This window comes from Sprattus sprattus, assembly GCF_963457725.1.
Source record: "Sprattus sprattus genome assembly, chromosome: 5".
Lineage (NCBI taxonomy): Eukaryota > Metazoa > Chordata > Actinopteri > Clupeiformes > Clupeidae > Sprattus > Sprattus sprattus.
This window is the reverse complement of record NC_137924.1, coordinates 15,770,239-15,791,135: the sequence shown is the minus strand read 5'-3', so window position 1 is coordinate 15,791,135 and position 20,897 is coordinate 15,770,239. Positions and strand designations below refer to the sequence as shown.

The window sequence follows — 20,897 nt, the reverse complement described above, 5'->3', positions numbered from 1 at the left end:
AGTGAGTGAGTGTGTGTGTGTGTGTGTGTGTGTGTGTGTGTGTGTGTTTGTGTGTGTTTGTGTGTGTCTTTGTGTGTGTGTTTGTGTGTGTGTGTGTGTGTAACAGAGAAAGTAATCAGTAGAATGAGTAAGCAGCAGTGGAAGCTTTCCTGTCTCTATCTATGTGTGTGTGTATGTGTGTGTGTGTGTGTGTGTGTGTGTGTGTGTGGCAGTGATAAAGGGCGCTGCCCCATGCAGCTTGGAGACCACATTTTCTGTGCTCTCTCCTGAACAGACGGTCTGTAGTGCTCAACACAGACATGAAGCTATGTCCTTTGGAGGGGACTTCATTTGCTTGGCTTGTTCTCACTCTTCTAAGCAACGCTGCGCTAGCCGTGGAAAGGCACTATTACATCGCTGCTGTTAACATTGACTGGGATTATTCTTCTCCTGGACAGCAAAGGTAAATCTAGAATTTCAATTTAAACTTCAAGTCTTTTGGCTGTCATCCCTCTGTCATGTATTTGCTGGTCAGTTTTGTCTTTGGGAAGATTCTAGATGTTGTTGTCAGAGAGTGTGGTTTTGAAGATGACTTCCATGATGGTTTCTTACACAGTATGTACTTGTGAGAGAACAGAACAATCTCTTAAAATTCTGGTCTGATGTCATCTACTATATTCATGCGCTGAAAAGTTTTAATTACATTTTAAAACAAACGCTAATAAAAGAGGGTGAATGAACTGTTTCATGAGAGGACATGTTTCAAGGTCCTTGTCCATGACCTCTGACGGATTTAACATTTTCAGACTATTGAAAGTGTTATGTTTAATTCACAGGTATCTTTGAAGATGCGTACATTTATTATTATAATTTTTATTCACATAGGACCTGCACTTATGATTACACATTCAGGTCAGGATATAAAGACTTTTGCCTGTAATTGTAATGGATTTTCATACGTAAACAAATACTCTAATTGTTTATGTAAACAAAATACTCTCACTCTTTCAGGTCTGGAGTCATCTACAAGAAAGCGGTATACAGAGAATATGAAGATGCCAACTTTAAAAAGGCCAAGCCCCACCCTTCGTGGCTAGGTAAATAGTCTGAACATATTTCAGCAATAATATTATCCCAAAGACACGTCAGAAACAGCTGGTGAATAGGCTGTGTGCAATAGCCACAGACTCATAATTACAATTTACACGCAAAAACGTGGTCTTATGATACAACTGTTGAGTAACTTCAGTTTATGCAGCCATCATAATCTTGTGTACAAATGCATACCTGTAAATGAAAAACAGTAAAGATGTCTGTGTGGGTGGGTCTGTCTAGGTCTGCTCGGGCCAACATTACGTGGACAGGAAGGCGATGTGATCGTGGTGACGTTCCGGAACATGGTGGATCAGCCTTGCAACATCCACACACATGGTGTCGCTTATGGCAAACAGTCAGAGGGTGTGTTCCTGTGTGTCTTCACCGTGGGTTACAGTAATGCCAGCCTCAGAGCTGTTGGGAAATGCCTGGTGTCTGAGCTGCTTCTGATGCCCAGAGAGAGAGAGAGGAGACACCAAAGACGATGATGTTACTCATTCCGCTAAGTACACAGACTAGTTTACACAAGCAGCTGTGTTTGACTTTTTTGGATACATTAACCACATGGACAGAGTGTATTCACAGCCAGTTCTGAAGTCCACTGAAAAGGAACAGTGTCAGGAACTGCCAGTGTGTTCCACCACAGAACACCATATCAATATCCAAAAGCGGTGGCATTTTTGTTGTCCCTGAAACTGACAAACTGACAGTTTGAAATATGTTGAAGAAAATTTCCGTTCTATTACATCACACTAATCAAAAGCAAATTACAATGTAGGTATATTTTGCCCATATACAGTATGTTTAAGGCAACAGTTATGTAAACATGTTGATGATATTTGTTGTCATATGTTTTTATCTCAGGAGCTTTCTACTTCGACAACACCTCACAAAAAGAGAAGGAGGACGACATTATCCATTCAGGTGGATCCCACACGTATCACTGGGAGGTGACGTCAGCGGTGGCACCGGCGGCTGATGACCCCCCCTGCCTCACATACACGTACTTTTCCCATGTCGACATGGTCAAGGACTACAACTCAGGCTTGATCGGCACACTGCTGATCTGCAAACCGGGTAAAAATAAGAATGGGTGTGACCAACAATTCATATGAGAAGGAGACATTAATTTCCCTAGGACTTAACACGGCCTGAGACTTGAACCGTGAGGCCACACTCTTGTAGGTCACTCACTGTAGTTACACAATCTCCTAAATTGAGTTGTGTTTTTGAAAGTCTCCAGACTATCTGCACAACGGGCACATAGAGTTATATATATGGTGTAGTACATTCCCTAGAAGTCAGAACAGAAAGGTCAGCAATTCCATGTCACTCATTTGCTGCGACCTTACAGGTTTACATTTTTTAATTTTGGACCACGTTTGCTCAGAATGTTTGTGAATGGGTTATATCTCCATACCTCCCTCAGTTCTGGAATAGTGCTGTCCTTACCGTAAAGTCCATGGTACATATAACACTGATATTGAGGAGAAACATTAACATGGATATCACTAGCAGTGTTTTTAAATGAATCAGCTGACTGTCTTGGTTCAATTTCCATTCTATTTGTTCTTTCTCATTCTATACAGAGGAAATAGCCTGTTCATGTCGCCAAAGAAAATGTGAAATCTAACAGAACTTTAAGTTCAACTGGCTTGAAGTTTATAGGCATCTCACCTTCATAGCCCTCCCTGCTGTGCTTTTGTCCTCACAGGCAGTCTAGATGATTCTGGAAAGCAGAAACACTTCCACCAGGAGAGTGTTCTCCTCTTTGGCGTTTTTGATGAGAGCTTCAGCTGGTACAGCAAAGGGGCCCCCCCCTCTGCCGAACGCATGAAATACACCATCAACGGCTATACAAATGGCACTGTGCCAGGTTAGTCAATAATATTACGTAGAACGGCGTACTGTTCTATATCATTTACATCATTTTGTGTAACTGAAATGTGTTGCAAGATATACCTGAAGTACTAGTGGCAGTGTTATCAGTATTCTGTCTAAATCACACTCCCACTCTCTTACCCATTTGCCCTCCTTCCACAGGTTTGAACGTCTGTGCCTATAGCTCTGTCAGCTGGCATTTCCTGAGCATGAGTTCCACACCAGAGCTGTTTTCTATTCACTTCAACGGGCAGGTGTTAACACAGGATGGGCACAGAGTCTCCTCAGTGGGCATCATAAGTGGCTCCACCACCAGTGCCAGCATGACGGCCGTTCACACCGGTCGCTGGCTGGTCTCGTCTCACATTAGCAAACACTTGGAGGGTAAGCTGGCAAAGCGCACAGTGCAGTCATGATGCCGCTTGGTGATGCCCTCGTATACATTTGGTGTGGTTTTAGTGTTGATAAGTTGTGCTGACCTCGCAATTTTATTAAATTCAAATTCATCAAAAGTGGTACAAATATATGGCTATTTAACCAGTGGCCTGGTGACTGTAGGTCAGGAATATTGTCTGAAATCATCAAGAGCAATGTTTTTTTATGTGATATGATAGAACTGAACCTAATCTCACTATTAACAATTCCCTTCACTTATATTGGATCTTAAAACAAACACAAACAAACAAAGTATATTTTAGCTCCATGAAGATACTTATTTGAGGGTCATAAAGGCCTTCAAGGTTTCTATTGCCTATCTTTCCTCCAGCGGGGATGCATGGTTTTCTGACGGTGGAAACATGCGAGGGCTTCAGCAAGCCTCAGCGCAAGCTCACGATCCAACAGAGGCGACAGAGTCAGATGTGGACCTACTACATTGCCGCCGAGGAAGTGATCTGGGACTACACTCCAAACATGCCTGACTACATTGATGCGTTCGTGTTCAACGTCTTACAATTCATAAACACTTTCCACTATCACAGTTAGCTCTGTATAAGCAACGGTTTAGGGATTTGCTTAGCATTTTTTTTATGTCCGATTAATGTGCTTAACGCAGTTGATGTGTCTATCAATAGATATTCAAAGATGAAAGACAACAAAAAATGGAAGTCTGTCTCTAAACACAGTTGCTGAAATATCATCCACAGAGGGGAATCATGATCTGCCCCATTCCCATACTTCGCTTCCTTCTTTCTTATCCAGGGATTTCAGATCCAAGTACTTGAAGCAGGGCCCCGACCGTGTTGGTAAAAAGTACAAGAAGGCAGTCTTCACACAGTATACGGACCAGACCTTCACGAAGCGGGCGGAGAACAAACAGAGGAAGATGGAACTAGGCATCATCGGCCCTGTCATTAGGGCACAAATCAGAGATCAGATAAGGGTGTGTTGAGACTCACCAGATATGCTTCCCTATTTATACATTTATCCTTGCTTTGGTGCTATGCTGTGTTGCTTGTTATATTTTTTATGTGTTTGGATATCGGTTGTCTTGATTAATGTTTGATTTTACAAACAGTATTTTCGTATGAAACTACATTATATGTAACGAATAATGGACAACGTGGTGTTCAAGACAGAACACAAATGAATGCCGAGGTGTGAATAGTTACACCTCAAAGAGGCTGATGTGGTATAATACGATTCCCTCTTCATACATGTTCAAACAGGTGCTTACAAGTTTCCCAAATAGATTTCATGATTGAGCCATCACAGCTTCCACCTGACCGAAAAATTCTATTCTGATCCTGAAAACTAATATTATATATCATTGTTTGAGATGCTACTATCATAGCTTTGCCATCCCTGAGACAGGACCGGTTATGGTTTCCTGTGACCGATAGACTTGCCTCCTAAAACCAATTACGATGCTGTTATTTCAGATTGTGTTCAACAACAAAGCCACCCAGCCATACAGCATCTACCCTCACGGTCTGACCATAGACAAGGCAGGAGAGGGAGCGAACTATCCACAGGGAGGTAAGGCACCTTTTAACTCTGAATTTACAACTCCCTGCTGTGGATCAACTCCACCTTGTCTCAACCTGCTGAGAAACATGGACACTTGGGATATTTGCTGAATTTGTCTGGCACCCTCAACTATATTTATAGTTGCCTGTTTCTCTCTAAAAAGCTTATCAACCATCCCTATGTCTATTATTATTATTATTTTTATTATTATTCCCTTGGTGCATGTTAAGTAGCCCTTAGCCAGACTTGCAAATTGTAATTAGATTGTAATTTTGATTAGATTACATCCATCCACTTTCACAAGCCTGTTTTCCACTCCTTTTAAGAGCATCCAACCCAGTTGAGCCACTGTTAAAGAAGGTAAAAGCTAAAATGCTATAAAGAAACAACAGAACAGTGTGTGGATACTTATTCCTCATTTTCTCCAACAGCAACAGTTAGGATGTACGCAGACCCCTCCCTTGTTTTCGTAACTGTAGAAAACAATTATAAGACGTTGCAGTAGGCCTGTGTGTTTCCAGCAGACAGACAGCGTGATGTGCATCTGTCCTCTCACAGGAAACCAGACCCACGCGGTGCAGCCGGGAGAGACGTACACATATGTGTGGAATGTGATCGAGGAGGATGAGCCGTTGCCTAGCGACCCACGCTGCCTGACCAGGATGTACCACAGCGCGGTTAACACCCCGAGGGACATCGCCTCTGGCCTTGTGGGCCCACTGCTCATCTGCAAGAGCCAGTCTCTGAACAAGAGGAACGTTCAGGTAACCCTCTGAGATTACAAGCACAGAACTCTTTTCTGTTTTCCTCTATCTATCCATCCACACATACATCCATGCATACATCAATCTATCTCTCTTTATATATATCTGTCTCTCTCTCTATATATATATATACTGTATATATATATAGTAGGGCCGGGACTTTAACGCATTAATTAAGATTAATTCATTACACAAAAATTAACGCGTTAAAAAAATTGACGCATTTTAATCGTATCTATTTTTGCACCGCGGAACGTTTCTCACTGGAAGAGTTCCAGACGGACCGATTATACTGGCGCACCAACTAACGCGCATAAATTCGGTTCAAACAAGTTGAACAAACCACAGTGGTACAGTGGTACAGTCATAGACATTGTGACGGACCGAGCCTCGGTTGCCGTCAAAATGTGTGGGTTTGGCCCGAAAGCTCAGAGACAGAGTGAGGGTTCAGATTAAAGCTTTATTATGCTTCCAAATATTCTTAGAACTGCTTGGCTTCTCAGTCAGAGGACAAAAAGCAGCAGTCTCCAGTCATATTACCTGCTCAGCCTCTCGTTAGGCAGAGGACAAAAAGCAGCAGTACAAAACACTATTAACACAATGCTAAGCCTCTAAATGGGGAAGAGGACACAAATGCAGCATTACATAGATCAATTAAAAATACCTGCTAAGCCTCTAAATGGGGTAGAGGTCAAAAATCAGCAGTCACCAAAAAAGGTCCACATACAAGACTAGACTAACTGAACTAGACAGAACAATGAACATATATACACCTGGCGGCCAGCACCATCTTTACACAAGGGGGGGAAGACACAAACACTAAACAAAACACAATGACAAGACGGACCCGAGACACGAACATAGTATTCCTTCACAAATATAAACCACATAATTCCCTATGTAATAAATAATGTCTCAAAAGGATGTAAACCCAACCACTTTATCCAGGTGGTCTGGCCCATACCATTGTTTGTGTCCCCTCTGCCAGTCTAGGCAATAAGCAATCACCCATCAGGTGGATCCAATTGCAATCAGTCGTATGAGTGTTCGTGTGTGCGTGTGTGTGCAATCCATGTCTGTTGGGGTGCGCTAGTGGTTGGAGAGATGGGGAGAAGTGCGATTTCATGTGCGGTCGCACCACGACCGTCACAGACATGTATAGGTAGACGCCGCCTCCACTGCTTCTCTGCGAAACGCGTCGCCGCCATATTGAGAGAGGAGCTCTCTGACTTCAGCGGTCTGTCAAACAAGCGCAAGTTGCCAGGAGCTGCGGTTTATCTGGATAAAAATCACGATAACCTTTTACATTACGCAACCAATTTCATGGAGTATTCAAGGGTTTATGCTCTGCGTGAAGTGTGTGAAAAAGATTTGCCTCTACGTTACTTTGAATCTCGCTAGTTAAATCGCCAGTCATACATGTGCATGGGTCTAATAAACGCTCACTTTTCTTGCAAAGCTCGTGCATTTTGAAAATACTGAGAAGATCTATAAACTATCGAAATAGTGCTTCTTTAGTTACTACGTATCATTAAGAGAAAGAGCATACATCAAATATTGAGAAACTGGCAGTCAGTGTGTTTTTCATAGTTTAATAGTTCCTTTTCAAGTATGTGCATTAAGAAACCTTGAACAGTGCAATTGGCAACACAGTTATTTCACAAATCAACATTACAAAAAAAAGCTATATATTTCTATAGCAGTAAAAATATACACATCTCAATATATACATACACATCTCAATAGTTGAACTGTAATATAAATAACACAGCATATATATAATACAATATAATATAATGACTCAGTATAATGTGCAATGGAATAACATATATATGATATATATATATATAATATGTGATACAATATAATATAATATATTTTAAGTATAAGTATATATTCATATTATATAATATATATATATATATATATATATATATATATATATATATATATATATATTTGTACATTTGTACAATTTGACATAATATACAATCATGCTCTTAACATTTTCAGATCTATGCAGTGCAATTTACACAATATATAATTGTGAAATAACTGTGTATTGCCAATTGCACTGTTCAAGGTTTCTTAATGCACATACTTGAAAAGGAACTATTAAACTATGAAAAACACACTGACTGCCAGTTTCTCACTATTTGATGTATGCTCTTTCTCTTAATGATGGTCAATACTAGTAACTAAAGAAGCACTATTTCGATAGTTTATAGATCTTCTCAGTATTTTCAAAATGCACGAGCTTTGCAAGAAAAGTGAGCGTTTATCATAGACCCATGCACATGACTGGCGATTTAACTAGCGAGATTCAAAGTAACGTAGAGGCAAATCTTTTTCACACACTTCACGTAGAGCATAAACCCTTGAATACTCCATGAAATTGGTTGCGAAATGTAAAAGGTTATCGTGATTTTTATCCAGATAAACCGCAGCACCTGGCAACTTGCGCTTGTTTGACACGTCTGACAGACCTCTGACGGCAGAGAGCTCCTTTCCCAAAATGGCGGCGACGCGTTTCGCCGAGGCAACGGGCTGAAGCAGTGGAGGCGGCGTCTATCTATACATGTCTATGGGTACAGTGAACATGAACATGAACAAAGAAGCTGATGAGACCGCGTTGGTTGGGCCAATTGATGGGACATTTTGTTACAAAAAACGAACGGATGGAGGCGTCGATAAGAACATGGTTCAGTGCAAGCTATGCAACAAGGAATTCGCATATCACCGCAACACATCGAGTATCACCTCAATGCAAAAACATATAGCAGCTAGCGTGGACGTTAAGCCTGACTCCGGGTTAGTTACTCCGGGTACAAGCCACACACAACCCACACTCCACCAGAGATGTTTTCTAACAGTCAGGGTTTCCAATGTTCTGAATGTACTTGAAAGTATTGTGTTTTACTATACTTATTATAGTTTACAGAAGGTCTACCTATCTATAGGCTACCTGCATTTCTGAAATGTACTACATTTCTAAATATGGTATTGCTACACTTAATGGCAAAAATTGCACTGGTCTGTTGGACTTGAACAAAAATAAACAATATTTTTGTTGCTTAAGCTTATGTATTCAGTCATTATTCAATGGTATACTAAAAATCCATGTGAAAAAAATTACTTCTCACTGTTCTCAGGTCAAATATTTATATGCGATTAAAATGCGATTAATTTCGATTAATTAATTACAAAGCCTCTAATTAATTAGATTATTTTTTTTAATCGAGTCCCGGCCCTAATATATAGATCTTTCACATTGATTTGTAACATTAGCAGTACAAAAGTTATTTTTAATTGTTTTTTGTTGCAGTTGAAGGCAGACAAGGAGCAGCATGCCATGTTTGCAATTTTTGATGAGAACAAAAGTTGGTACTTGGATGAAAATATTCAGGAATATTGCGGTGACCCACCAAGAGTCAGAAAAGATGCCCCAGACTTCTACGCATCGAATGTTATGCACAGTCAGTATCAAACCTGTTCCTCATCAACACTGGAGCTTGACTATATTAGGTCTCCAAATAGAGAATAAGTGACAGTTTAGTGATCTAGATCTACGAGACACTACCATTGGGATGATAATACAAATATTTGGACACGTTTTGATTAATGTAATCCAGATGTTGGAACCCAAGTTTAATTTGACATATTTAATTTACCATTTCCACGTTTCTAAAGCAATCAACGGCTATATGTTTGAGAGTGGCCAAGTCCTGGGCTTTTGCTTCGGAGAAATTGCCACCTGGCACATCTCCAGTATTGGGGAACAGAACCGCATCCAGACTGTCACTGCCTATGGCCACACGTTTGAACTGAACAACAGGCAGGAGGACTTTCTCACACTGTTCCCCATGACAGGGGAGACCATCAGTATGGCCATGGACAGTAAAGGTAAAAAAGACAGACACTAACCAACTTACTCTTTCAGATCAAGAGTCTTTCAGATCATTGATGGTGATAACATTTATTAACATTTTTTTTCTTCTTATCTGAAATCCGCAGAAAAACAATACTACTACGTCACGTTTATGTTGTTTAATGGTTAATTGTGTGTTTACATTTTTTTGTAGGAGATTGGCTTTTGTCATCTCTGAACTCTCACGACACAACCAAGGGCATGAGAGTGAAATTTAAAGACGTGGAGTGCTTCCGGGATTATGTTTACGAATACGAGAACGAGGACAAGGACGAAGGACTATACATTATGTGGAAACAGGAAGAATACACCGGTACTCCAAAAGAAGAGAAGGATGTTACAGAGGAGGTGGTGAACCCGGTAACTGATACACAAACAGACTACTGGGCTGGCTTACTCGACATTAGATCACATAAGGAGTCGGGCAACGTGTCCACCACTGGCATGGAGCTAGTGGACCTCAGCCAGTTTGATTATGTGGACGAATTACCAGGTAAAACCTCAAAGAAAGTGAGGAATAGTTCTGATACTGAGCCGAGTACCCCTTCCCAGGCTGTGATAGATGTCCAAGCACCAGTACAAGGTGATCCAGTTTCTTCAGTCCACTCCTCAGAGAACGCAACGAGTAACTACACTTCCAGTAATTACACCTCTGATTCGTCAGACACACAAACCAACATCACAGCTGTATCTGAAAACAATGAATCATTATCATTTGTGGACCCTAATATGTTGCTGTCTAATTCATCAGAAGTTCTTGATTACACAGAGAATGGCACACAGGCTTCTCAAAATGTTGCTGCTGAAAGAAGTGTAGACAGCAACAAAACAGACCATTCGAAGACAAATATGTTGCTGTCAAACTCATCAGAAGTTCTAGATCACACAGAAAATGGCACACAGGCTTCTGAAAACGTTACTGCTGAAAGAAGTGTAGACAGCAACAAAACAGACTATTCGAAGACAAATATGTTGCTGTCAAACTCATCAGAAGTTCTAGATTACACAGAGAATGGCACACAGACCTCTGAAAACGTTACTGCTGAAGGAAGTGTGGACAGCAACTATGTCTTTACTTACTCTGAATCCCCCCTTGAGTCACTTACAGAGAGTTTGAATGAGACTGACACAGAGTTTGTGCTTCTGGATGGAGATGCTCCAACTGAGATCAGCCGAGGAGAGTTGGATGAGGAGATGGTAGACCCACACATGCAGGGGTCTTTGGCTCTCTACAATGTCACCATGCCTGGGGACCATGACACGACTTTGGCAGAGGGCATAGCAGATGGCACGATGAGCCCCGAAGATGCACTCATGCTCAACGCCACTGATGAAACTGAGAATGGAACAGCGTCCATGACTGTTATTGAGGATGGGGACAATGAAACTTCTCTGCAAGTTGGAGTCAACATGACACACTCTTCAGACAATCAAATCAATGGGCTCCCACAACTTAATACGTCATCCTCTGAGAACAGTCAGCACATTCTCTATAGTAATTCAGAGAGCAGTGAATCGATCTCGTCTGAACGCTATGGCAACGACAAACAGGAGAGTGATGAGTTGAACAGCAGTGAGGAGGTCGTCATCTACCTGGCACACAACACGAGCGAGGGGATGAGGACCAACTCGCTCGACCACCTGAAGGAACACTGGGGCTACGAGGGCAAACACACGCCCACGCACATGGAGATCCCCGAGGACATGACCAAGTACATTCAGAACGAGACCAAGCCGAAGAAGGAGCAGAAGAAGACAGTGGTGCATAGAAGAGTTCGGCCGTTTAAAGGGCATGCCATGAAAACCAGGAAGAAGAAAGAGTATAAGCCCCAGGCCAGGTCTAGTTTAAGCTCAAGAGGGTTTCAGCCGAGGGGATCCAGGCCAATTTCAAACGAGGAGGACATCTTGAACAATGCCATAGTCATCGGCCTGCCCCGACCAGAATTCAACGACTATGACTTATACGCACCGCTATATGACTCCCAGGACAAGGATACCTTGAGTAATGAGGAATACGAGTACATTGAATACAAGGACCCATACAACCAAGCAGTGCATGAGGAAGGTATGACACTGGATGAGACAACACAATATTTTCTGAAGAATGTGGAAAAGGGCTCCAACGTGAGACAGTATTTCCTGAGTGCAGAGGAAGTCGAGTGGGAATATGGCGGATACGGACAAAGGTAAAGTCACAGAGGAAGTGGATTGGAAAGTATCACAGATTTGCTCATTTGTATTAAATGAGTACAGTTAACATGGGAAATGTGATTCTCAATATGGTTTTTACTATGATTCTTCCACAACAGTCATTTAAAATGTCCTGTTGAAAAGCTTCCATACGGCTTTTTCATAACGTCTTTTCCCTCTTGTTTATAAATAAGGCGATCTGACATGAAATCTGATGGGAGGTCCACCTCATTCACTAAGGTGGTATATCGGGGGTATCTGGACCCCAAATTTAAAACGCCCGACATTAGAGGAGAGGTTGACGAACATCTGGGAATACTTGGCCCTGTCATCAGGGCCGAGGTGGGCGACACAATCATGGTATGTTCATGAAGAAATATTGTAGTATTCAAGATGCTGCTGTAAATGAAAGATACACGAGAAGAGAGTAAATATATTACCTTTTGCTCTCATAATTGATTTACCCAGCCAGTTTTACTCATTCACAAGTTCAAGTTCCAACTCCACTATTTGACATAGTGGTGACTGCAACCCATCCTAATTAAATGAGTTGAGTCACGGTCTGTAGGGGTCCCATTGAGAGTGAAGCTAAACTTACGTTGTGCCTGAACATTTTTGAAAGGACCACTTTCCTTTCAGTAGCTGATCTACTGTTTGCTCTATTACAATGAAATAGACATCAAAATACAAGATCTGATGATCACAAATTTGGGGTAAAATAAGGGGTTTAATTTTGATCCTGTGGTGCTCACCTGGAACTAAAACCGCTGGACTGAATTGACTGCTAAATGAAAGGTTTTTGAACTGACTGCGACCCAAGTAGCCCAAAATACAAATAAAACAGTTCATTATGGACTAAACTGGAAGGAGTAGGCCGTAGTTTGGAAATATTACTTGTAACTCTGTACTCTGTAACTCTGTAATTCATTTGCCAGGTAGTCTTCAGAAACCTGGGAAGCAGGCCCTACTCCATTCATGCCAAGGGGGTCAAATACAGCAAGCAAATGGAGGGACTGAGCTACGTGGACGGAACACCATACTGGTACCAAGCTGACAACGCAGTACGAACCAACCAGACTTACACTTACATGTGGAAAGTGGGCCAAAAAGTGGGACCAAAGGATGGCGAACCTGACTGTCGGACCTGGGCATACTACTCTGGAGTGAATCCAGTCAGTAATGATGCTTCTCACTATTGAATGAATTTTCAATCAAAATATTGTTTTATTAACCAAGTGGCCGTGTGGTATTTGTTTGTTTGTTTGTTTGTTTGCTTTGGGGTGAATATTCCACAGGAGAGAGACATACATTCAGGGCTTATCGGCCCTCTCTTGATCTGTCGCAGTGGCACCCTCGGTAAAAAGCCTCTGGACACCAGAGAGTTTGTGCTTCTTTTCATGACATTTGATGAAAACAAGAGCTGGTATTATGAGAAAAACTATGAGAGGATTCAAAGAAAGAACAAGAGAACTGTCATGGATCCTTTGTTCAAAGAGAACATTAAATTCCCAGGTATGTAGACTTATGTCTTTTTGAAGCGTGTGTGCCAGTCGAATGTGTAGGCTGCATGTGTATCTGTGTCATATGTGATATATATATCTGTCATATATCTGTATCTCCATGGGCCTCATTTATAAAACTTACTTACGCACAGAACTGATCTTAGACTGTGCGTGCGATCAAATCCACGTCTAAGGACAGATTTATAAAAACTGTCTTAGACGTAGAAAAGGACGTATCTCTACGTCTGGTTTCAGTTCTTGTAAGTACATTTCCTTGTGGCAATACTGGAGTACTGCAGGAATTCAGGACTCTCCGAGCGCCAACAGCCTACACGAATTTTCATCATCATCATCGTCAGCACCACCGTCACCATTTGGGCTAATGGTGAAGGCCAAATTAATGTTTCGCTCAATAAAATCAAATAAACTATAAGAATAATTCACACATGAATGAGATTCACGTCTTATAAGTATCCGTTTGAATTTCACAAGTGAAAACATTTCGCTCAAACGTATAGCCTATAAAAAGTCTAATAGTGGCTTAGTTTTCATTAGGAGATATAGAATAGAATAGACTTTATTTGTCATTGTGCATTAGATACACAACGAAATTTGTTTGTGCAACCACTAAAAAAAGTGCGGTTGTGCTGGGTGGAGGGTAGGAGGGTAGTGTGATTATTAAGTTCTGTGATGGCCCTGGGGATGACATTGTTCTGCAGTCTGGAGGTGCGGGCTGTAGTGGCCCGGTAGCGCCTGCCAGAGGGTAGCAGGGTGAAGAGATGGTTTGCGGGGTGAGTCTCATCCTTTAAAATGCCACATGCTCGGCGGAGGCAGCACGTCCTAAAGATGTCGTCTAGGGGAGGCAGTGGAAGTCTAACTAATTCTCTCAGCAGACCTTAGGACCCAACTGAGGGATTTCCTGTCCTTGTCTGTGCAGTTATGGCTGCATTGGCGTTGTTAGAGGATATTGCCAACTGTGCTATAAGGAGAGAGAGGGTTTTTTTGTGATCGCGCAGACTTTTTGACACAGGATGATGTATGTCTGATAAGCAGGTACCGCTTGCCGAGAGCGTTGTGCCCAAATGGCCTCTCGTCTACAGAGGCGCACTAGATGCAACCAGGCCATACACATTCAAGTTTTGTCCGTTCTTGGATTCCTGGCTACAGGAACGTTCCGATGAGAAATTTGAGACCAGTAGAGCAATCCCGTCATCATTAAGCAGAATTTTGCCCAATGTTCTTCGCAGTAGGCTACTATCCCTCTATATGCCCGCAATTTATTAGATTTCCATACAGTGCCCAGCACAATGCGAAAGAGGATTTCCTGCGTAAAACAGGGTTCCCAATGTATTCTCATCCAGATTTCGCACACTCAGACAGCCTAAGAAGCCCACTTCAATACAGCACAGGTCGGTAGTGGAGCGCACCAAAGCCTTCGTGCTGCTGCCGCAGATGCGGCTTCTGGTGCTGTTCGTGCCACAGGTGCTGGTGCTTTGGAGACGTGTCTACTACATGTCAAATACTTTGCTTTTGCCATTACGCCACCAGACATGCTTTCTAACGATGTTTTGGCCCGCGTCTGCTCTTCCATCAGCAGAACGTCGATGTCAGCCTCACTTTAATTCTTCTGTTTACATGTTTCTTTCTTGCTTGCCACTGTCACAGAGAGTTTGTGCATTGAGGATGAGCTCTGTTTGTGCATTGATAATGTGCTGATTAGATTAAATAGGAGTGTTTTGAGGGCGTAGATTCAGTTGAACACAACTCCACAATCATTTGTGATTTATAACCGAAGGATTGGCGTACACGTGTTTTTTTTGTGTGTACGTTCGTTTCTGTGGATCTCACTTACGCTCATTTCAGAAAATGTAGGATGGTTTCTGAGCAACGTTTTATAAATGAGGCCCTATGTCTGTAATTATGAGTCTATGGGCCTCATTTATAAAACGTACTTACGCACAGATTTGATGTTAGAGTGTGCGTTCGATCAAATCAGACAGATATAAAAACCGTCCTAGACGTGGAAAAGGACGTATCTCGACGTCTGGTTTTAGTGCGCGTAAGTACATTTCCTTGTGGCAATACTGGAGTACTGCAGGAATTCAGAACACTCCGAGCGCCGACACACAGTTTCATCATCATCGTCAGCACCACCGTCACCGTTAGGGCTAATGGTGAAAGGCCAAATTAATGTTTCGCTCAATAAAATCAATTCAACTATTAGAATAATTCACACATGAATGAAATTCACGTCTAATAGGCATTCCGTTTTAATTTCACAAGTGTAAAACATTTTGCTAAATCTACAAAAAGTCTATGAGTGGCTTAAATTTCAGTAGGATATATGGCAGCATTGGCGAAGTTAGAGGATATTGCCAACTGCGCAATAAGGAGAGAAAGGTTATTTTTCGTGATCGCGCAGACTTGTTGACACAGGATGATCAATGGCTGATAAGCAGGTAACGCTTGCCGACAACGGCTCTGTTAGAGCTTTGTGCCGAAATGCCCCCTCGTCTACAGAGGCGCACCAGATGCAACCAGGACATTCCCATTCAGGTTCAGGCTTTGTCTGTTCGCTCCGACGAGAAATTGGAGACCAGTCGAGTATATCCCGGTCATCATAAAGCAAAATTTTGCCCAATGTTCTTCGCAGTATTATCCCTCTATATGCCCACAATGTATTAGATTTCCATACAGTGCCCAGGAACAGCAAAATGTGAAAGTTTCCTGCGTAAAACAGGGTTCCCAATGTATTCTCGTCCAGATTGCGCACACTCAGACAGCCTAGGAAGCCCACTTTAATACAGCACATGCCCGTGCGCGGTCGGTAGTGGAGCGGAGCAAAGGCATGCTGAAGAGAAGGTGGCGATGGCCGACGAGGCCTTGATGCTGGAGCAGCAGGTGCTGCTGCCGCAGATGCGGCTTCTGGTGCTGCAGTGCCGCAGATGCGCCCGCTGGTGCTTCGGAGACGTGCCTACTACATGTCACATACTTTGCTTTTGCCAATACGCCACCAGACAGGCTTTCTAATAATGTTTTGGCCCGCATCTGCTCTTCCATCAGCAGAACGTTGATGTCAGCCTCACTATAATTCTTCTGTTTACATGTTTCTTTCTTGCGTGCCATTGTCACAGAGAGTTTGTGCATTGAGGATGCGCTCTGTTTGTGTATTGAGAATATGCTAAGTAGATTAAATTGGGGCGTTTTGAGGGCGGAGATTCAGTTGTGCACAATTCCACGACCATTTGTGATTTATAACTGAAGGATTGGCCTACACGTGTTTTTTTTGTGTGTACGTTCGATTTCTGTGGATCTCACTTACGATCATTTCAGAAAATGTCTTAGACAAAATGTAGGATGTTTCTAAGCAACTTTTTATAAATGAGGCCCTATGTCTGTGTATTTTTTTATTTACATACGTTTCAATTTTTGTTCTCGTAAAATAAGAAGCTGTAAACATGTAAATAAACCATAAGGTTTGTGAACACTAAGTGATCAATTCTGTTCTGTTCTCTCTCCAATCCAAGCCATCAATGGCATAATCTACGCCCTAAAAGGCCTGAGAATGTACACCAATCAACTCGCCAACTGGCACCTCCTCAATATGGGAGAGGCAAACGATGTGCAGAGCATCCATTTCCATGGGCAGACGTTCCTGAACCACCAAGGCAAACTGCATCGGCAAGGCGTATTCCCTCTTCTGCCGGGTCAGTCTTCTCAGGTTTCTGTGCACTGTGTAGATTGCAGAATGTAGATTTGAAAAGCTACCTGCTTTGTGACAATGCACCTGTCCCTATCTACTTTGTAGGCCAAGTGATAAAGGCACATGTTCTAGTGTATTACTCTTTTAATTTTATAATACTCTAAAGACAATTTGTAATTATTTATAGGAATTCATTTGTGAAACAAGTTGCGTCCCCACCACAGACAAATTTGATGTGGTTTTTGTGTTTGTTTTTCATTTCCTCAGGAGGATTTGCCACCCTACAGATGTGGCCGTCTAAGCCAGGCCTTTGGCTCCTGGAGTCTGAGGTTGGACTCTCTCAACAACGAGGAATGCAAACATTGTTCCTTGTGATAGACAACGGTATCAAACCATCAGGCTTCAGATACAGATCTGCAACACAATTTCACTTTCGACTGCATTTTGTCCAGCTAATGTTAATACAATCTTCCTGATAGAGAATAGTTTCAAGTACAATGTAATGTAGTCTTCTTCAGACAGAGGTATCAAATCATACAACTGCCTATTTAAAATTGTTCATGAGGTCACTGTAATAATCTAATAATGTAATAATTTAATAATAACATGAAATCTATTTATTTTAACATTTTATCAAAGTGTATATAATTAATCAACTTAGTCATCTGTTCATCTGTTCTACTATCACTTGGCAGATTGTGGCCATCCACTGGGTCTTGTGTCAGGCGGCGTTCAGGACCGACAGATCACAGCCTCCCACACCAGAGGTAGGCCGCCATTTTGATTAGTGCTTTGTTTTATTTAGCTAGTCAGCCATCACTACTGTCCTCTTCACATTGTGCATCACGTGTGTGTGTGTGTGTGTGTGTGTGCGTGTGTGCGTGCGTGTGTGAAGGTTATTGGGAACCCCATTTGGCACGGCTGCACAATTCAGGGAAGTACAATGCTTGGAGCACTGACGATACAGGTTCATGGATTCAGGTACGTTCACTGAAACAGTTCCAAAGGGCATTGGTTTCAAGCCTTTGTGAAATTAAGCACAGGGTTGAGCCTCCCAAATGCATTATCATGCTATGACCATCAACTAAGACAATAATATTGTTCAAAATGATTGTTTCTCTGTTATTTAATGGTGGCACTTTTTGAGCTTTTAAAAAATGCAGTTCCGAGCTGACTGATGGCCCTGATTCAGAGGTATGTGTTTTATTCTTGCCCAGGTGGATTTCCAGAGGCCAGTTGTCATCAGCAAAGTTGCCACACAGGGAGCCAAAGAGATGTTTTCTTCAAACTACCTGGTGGATTATGCCATATCTTACAGCACAGACCGCAGGAAGTGGGTTTTCTACAAGGGAGACAGTGACACCGTCAGGAAGGTTGGTGGACATTGCAGGGGCCAGCACAAGGGATATATGTGTGTGTGTGTGTGTGTGTGTGTGTGTGTGTGTGTGTGTGTGTGTGTCTGTGTCTGTGTCTGTGTCTGTGTCTGTGTCTGTGTCTGTGTCTGTGTCTGTGTCTGTGTCTGTGTCTGTCTGTCTGTCTGTCTGTCTGTCTGTCTGTTTGTCTTTATCCATTGCAGTTGTTTTTCTGTCCTTTTAAAAGACTTTCATAGGTAACAAGGGAGCCCATGAGGAGAAGGAAAACATATTCTACCCACCAATGATTGGACGCTTTGTACGTCTTCATCCTTTGCAGTCCTATAACAAAGCAACTGTGCGCATGGAGTACTATGGCTGTGAGCTGGATGGTACGGAGTACAGGCAAAATACATAATCATCAGAGCCATAAGATAACTCTCTCATTCTCTTAACTCAAACTGCAAACAACACATAATTTCTCATCAATTTCATGGTCGTGTGTGTGTGTGCGTGCTTGCGTGTGTGTGTGTGTGTGTGTGTGTGTGTGATTGCGTGTGATTGCAGGTTGTTCTGTACCACTAGGAATGAAGAGTGGAGATATCCGAGACCAGCAGATAACCGCCAGCTCTACGGCGAGTAGCTGGTATGCCGGGACCTGGGAGGCCTGGCTTGCCCGTGCGGACAGACAAGGGAAGGTCAACGCCTGGCAAGCAAAGGTAGCTTTAGCTCTACATGCCTGGAGTGTCATGCCTCTAACGGCCTTCACATGCCTGTAACATTTCATTAATGCTTTAAGAGGCATTACAACATTTTTGTCTCAAACTAGTGAACTAACTACCTAACACCTAACAGCCTTGCCTTGGGAACCTCAACAATGTCACAGTTCACAACAATAAAAGCTAGCTGGCTAAGAAATGCATTTCGGGGTTTGCTACCCAGAGAACAAAACGACATAATGAGTTGCCTGGGCAACAAGTAGGAATCTCTCTGACAATTGACAAAGAATGACAATTGACAAAGTGAGAATGACAATTGACAAAGTGAGAATGACAATTGACAAAGTGAGAATGACAATTGACAAAGTGAGGATGAGAATTGACAATGAGAATGACAATTCACAAAGTGAGAATGACAATTCACAAAGTGAGAATGACAATTATTGACAAAGTGAGAATGACAATTGACAAAGTGAGGATGAGAATTGACAATGAGAATGACAATTGACAAAGTGAGAATGACAATTGACAAAGTGAGAATGACAATTGACAAAGTGAGGATGACGCCTGAGAATGACATTTGAGACTGAGATCTGACGAGGTCCGAAAATGAACACCGTACTACTCTCTCGCTAACTTAGTCATATACAATCACAATGAATTTGAGGACATTTTCAAACCTACCTTAACAAACACTAAAATCATAATGTTGCTTTAAGCTAATAGGATGCACTTTCTGAACTAAGAGTGCTTGAATAACAGAACAAAACTAATCTCTTGGAGCTCGGATCTCCATGACAGAGTGTGTCCCTGGGTATGTTTCCTAGTCATTTCCTCTTGACACCAGCCGTCTGTCTGACTCTATCTGTCACAGCACAATAACAGGAACCAGTGGCTGCAGATCCAGTTGAGCGATGTGAAGAAGATCACAGGGATCATTACCCAGGGGGCCAAGTCACTGGGCACGAAGATGTTTGTCTCCGCCTTCACTCTGCAGTACAGCAATGACGGAATCAGGTGGACCAAGTACACGGATGACCAGGATTATGAAGTAAAGGTACGAATTGATGGGTCTGTGTGATTACACAGCAATGATTATTGTTCAATGATAAAATTAAGTATTTGTTAACCCCTGAATGATTGTTTCTGCAGGAATTTGAAGGGAACACAGACAACAACGACCACAAGAGAAATTACATATACCCTCCCATATTCACCAAATTCATCCGAATTGTTCCCAGCAATTGGGAGAATTCCATTACCATGAGAGTTGAGCTTCTTGGGTGTGATTTTGAGTAATATTAAAAGGGAATTAATGGGAGCAGGGAAACTAAACAGAAAACATGGATGCGTCAGTCCTGCCTATAATTTTCTCTTTTTTAATTTTAATTTTTTACTTCTTCACCTTTGTCATTCTGCATCATTGTGTATATTTGTAAGTACGGAATAAAAAAAATAGTTTTGGGAATAAAACCAATAGCTGTGTGAAATGGTATTATTTTTGTACCGAGGTTGCTACATGGAGAAACACTGCCCCCTTGTGGCCAAGACTGGTTCTCCGCATGAGTGGTTGACAACTCGGTCTTCTAATGTGATTGGCTAATGTAAGGTGTGCACGAAACTTTGATCTATCCTGGTGGTCAACAAAGTTTTGAAGTTCCAAAATGTCAAGTCTTCTTCCGTGTATATGTTGTAGCAAGCTACAACCAGCCTTTTATTAAATCTAGTAGGCCTATACATGTTTCAAACACTAATCTTATTTAAAGACATAGGATTTTCTAAGGTTCATATTTGGCCAGACTTAACAAAGAATGAG

The 20,897-nt window shown here is 42.0% G+C and overlaps 1 protein-coding gene across 1 annotated transcript; it reads left to right on the top strand.

Moving 5' to 3' along the window:
• Positions 1 to 299: 299 nt before the first annotated feature.
• On the top strand, positions 300 to 20,380 carry f5 (coagulation factor V; the record flags this gene model as incomplete). Its single annotated transcript, XM_080838191.1, has 25 exons — positions 300 to 442; positions 991 to 1,076; positions 1,315 to 1,437; positions 1,939 to 2,151; positions 2,789 to 2,950; positions 3,118 to 3,339; positions 3,722 to 3,887; positions 4,156 to 4,336; positions 4,836 to 4,932; positions 5,482 to 5,687; positions 9,013 to 9,163; positions 9,378 to 9,590; positions 9,770 to 11,801; positions 12,000 to 12,165; positions 12,741 to 12,977; positions 13,101 to 13,317; positions 16,835 to 17,014; positions 17,278 to 17,394; positions 17,706 to 17,777; positions 17,906 to 17,991; positions 18,228 to 18,383; positions 18,610 to 18,754; positions 18,930 to 19,081; positions 19,956 to 20,138; positions 20,234 to 20,380. The coding sequence occupies 25 exons, from the start codon at positions 300 to 302 to the stop codon at positions 20,378 to 20,380; spliced, it is 5,853 nt and encodes a 1,950-aa protein (XP_080694317.1).
• Positions 20,381 to 20,897: the final 517 nt, after the last annotated feature.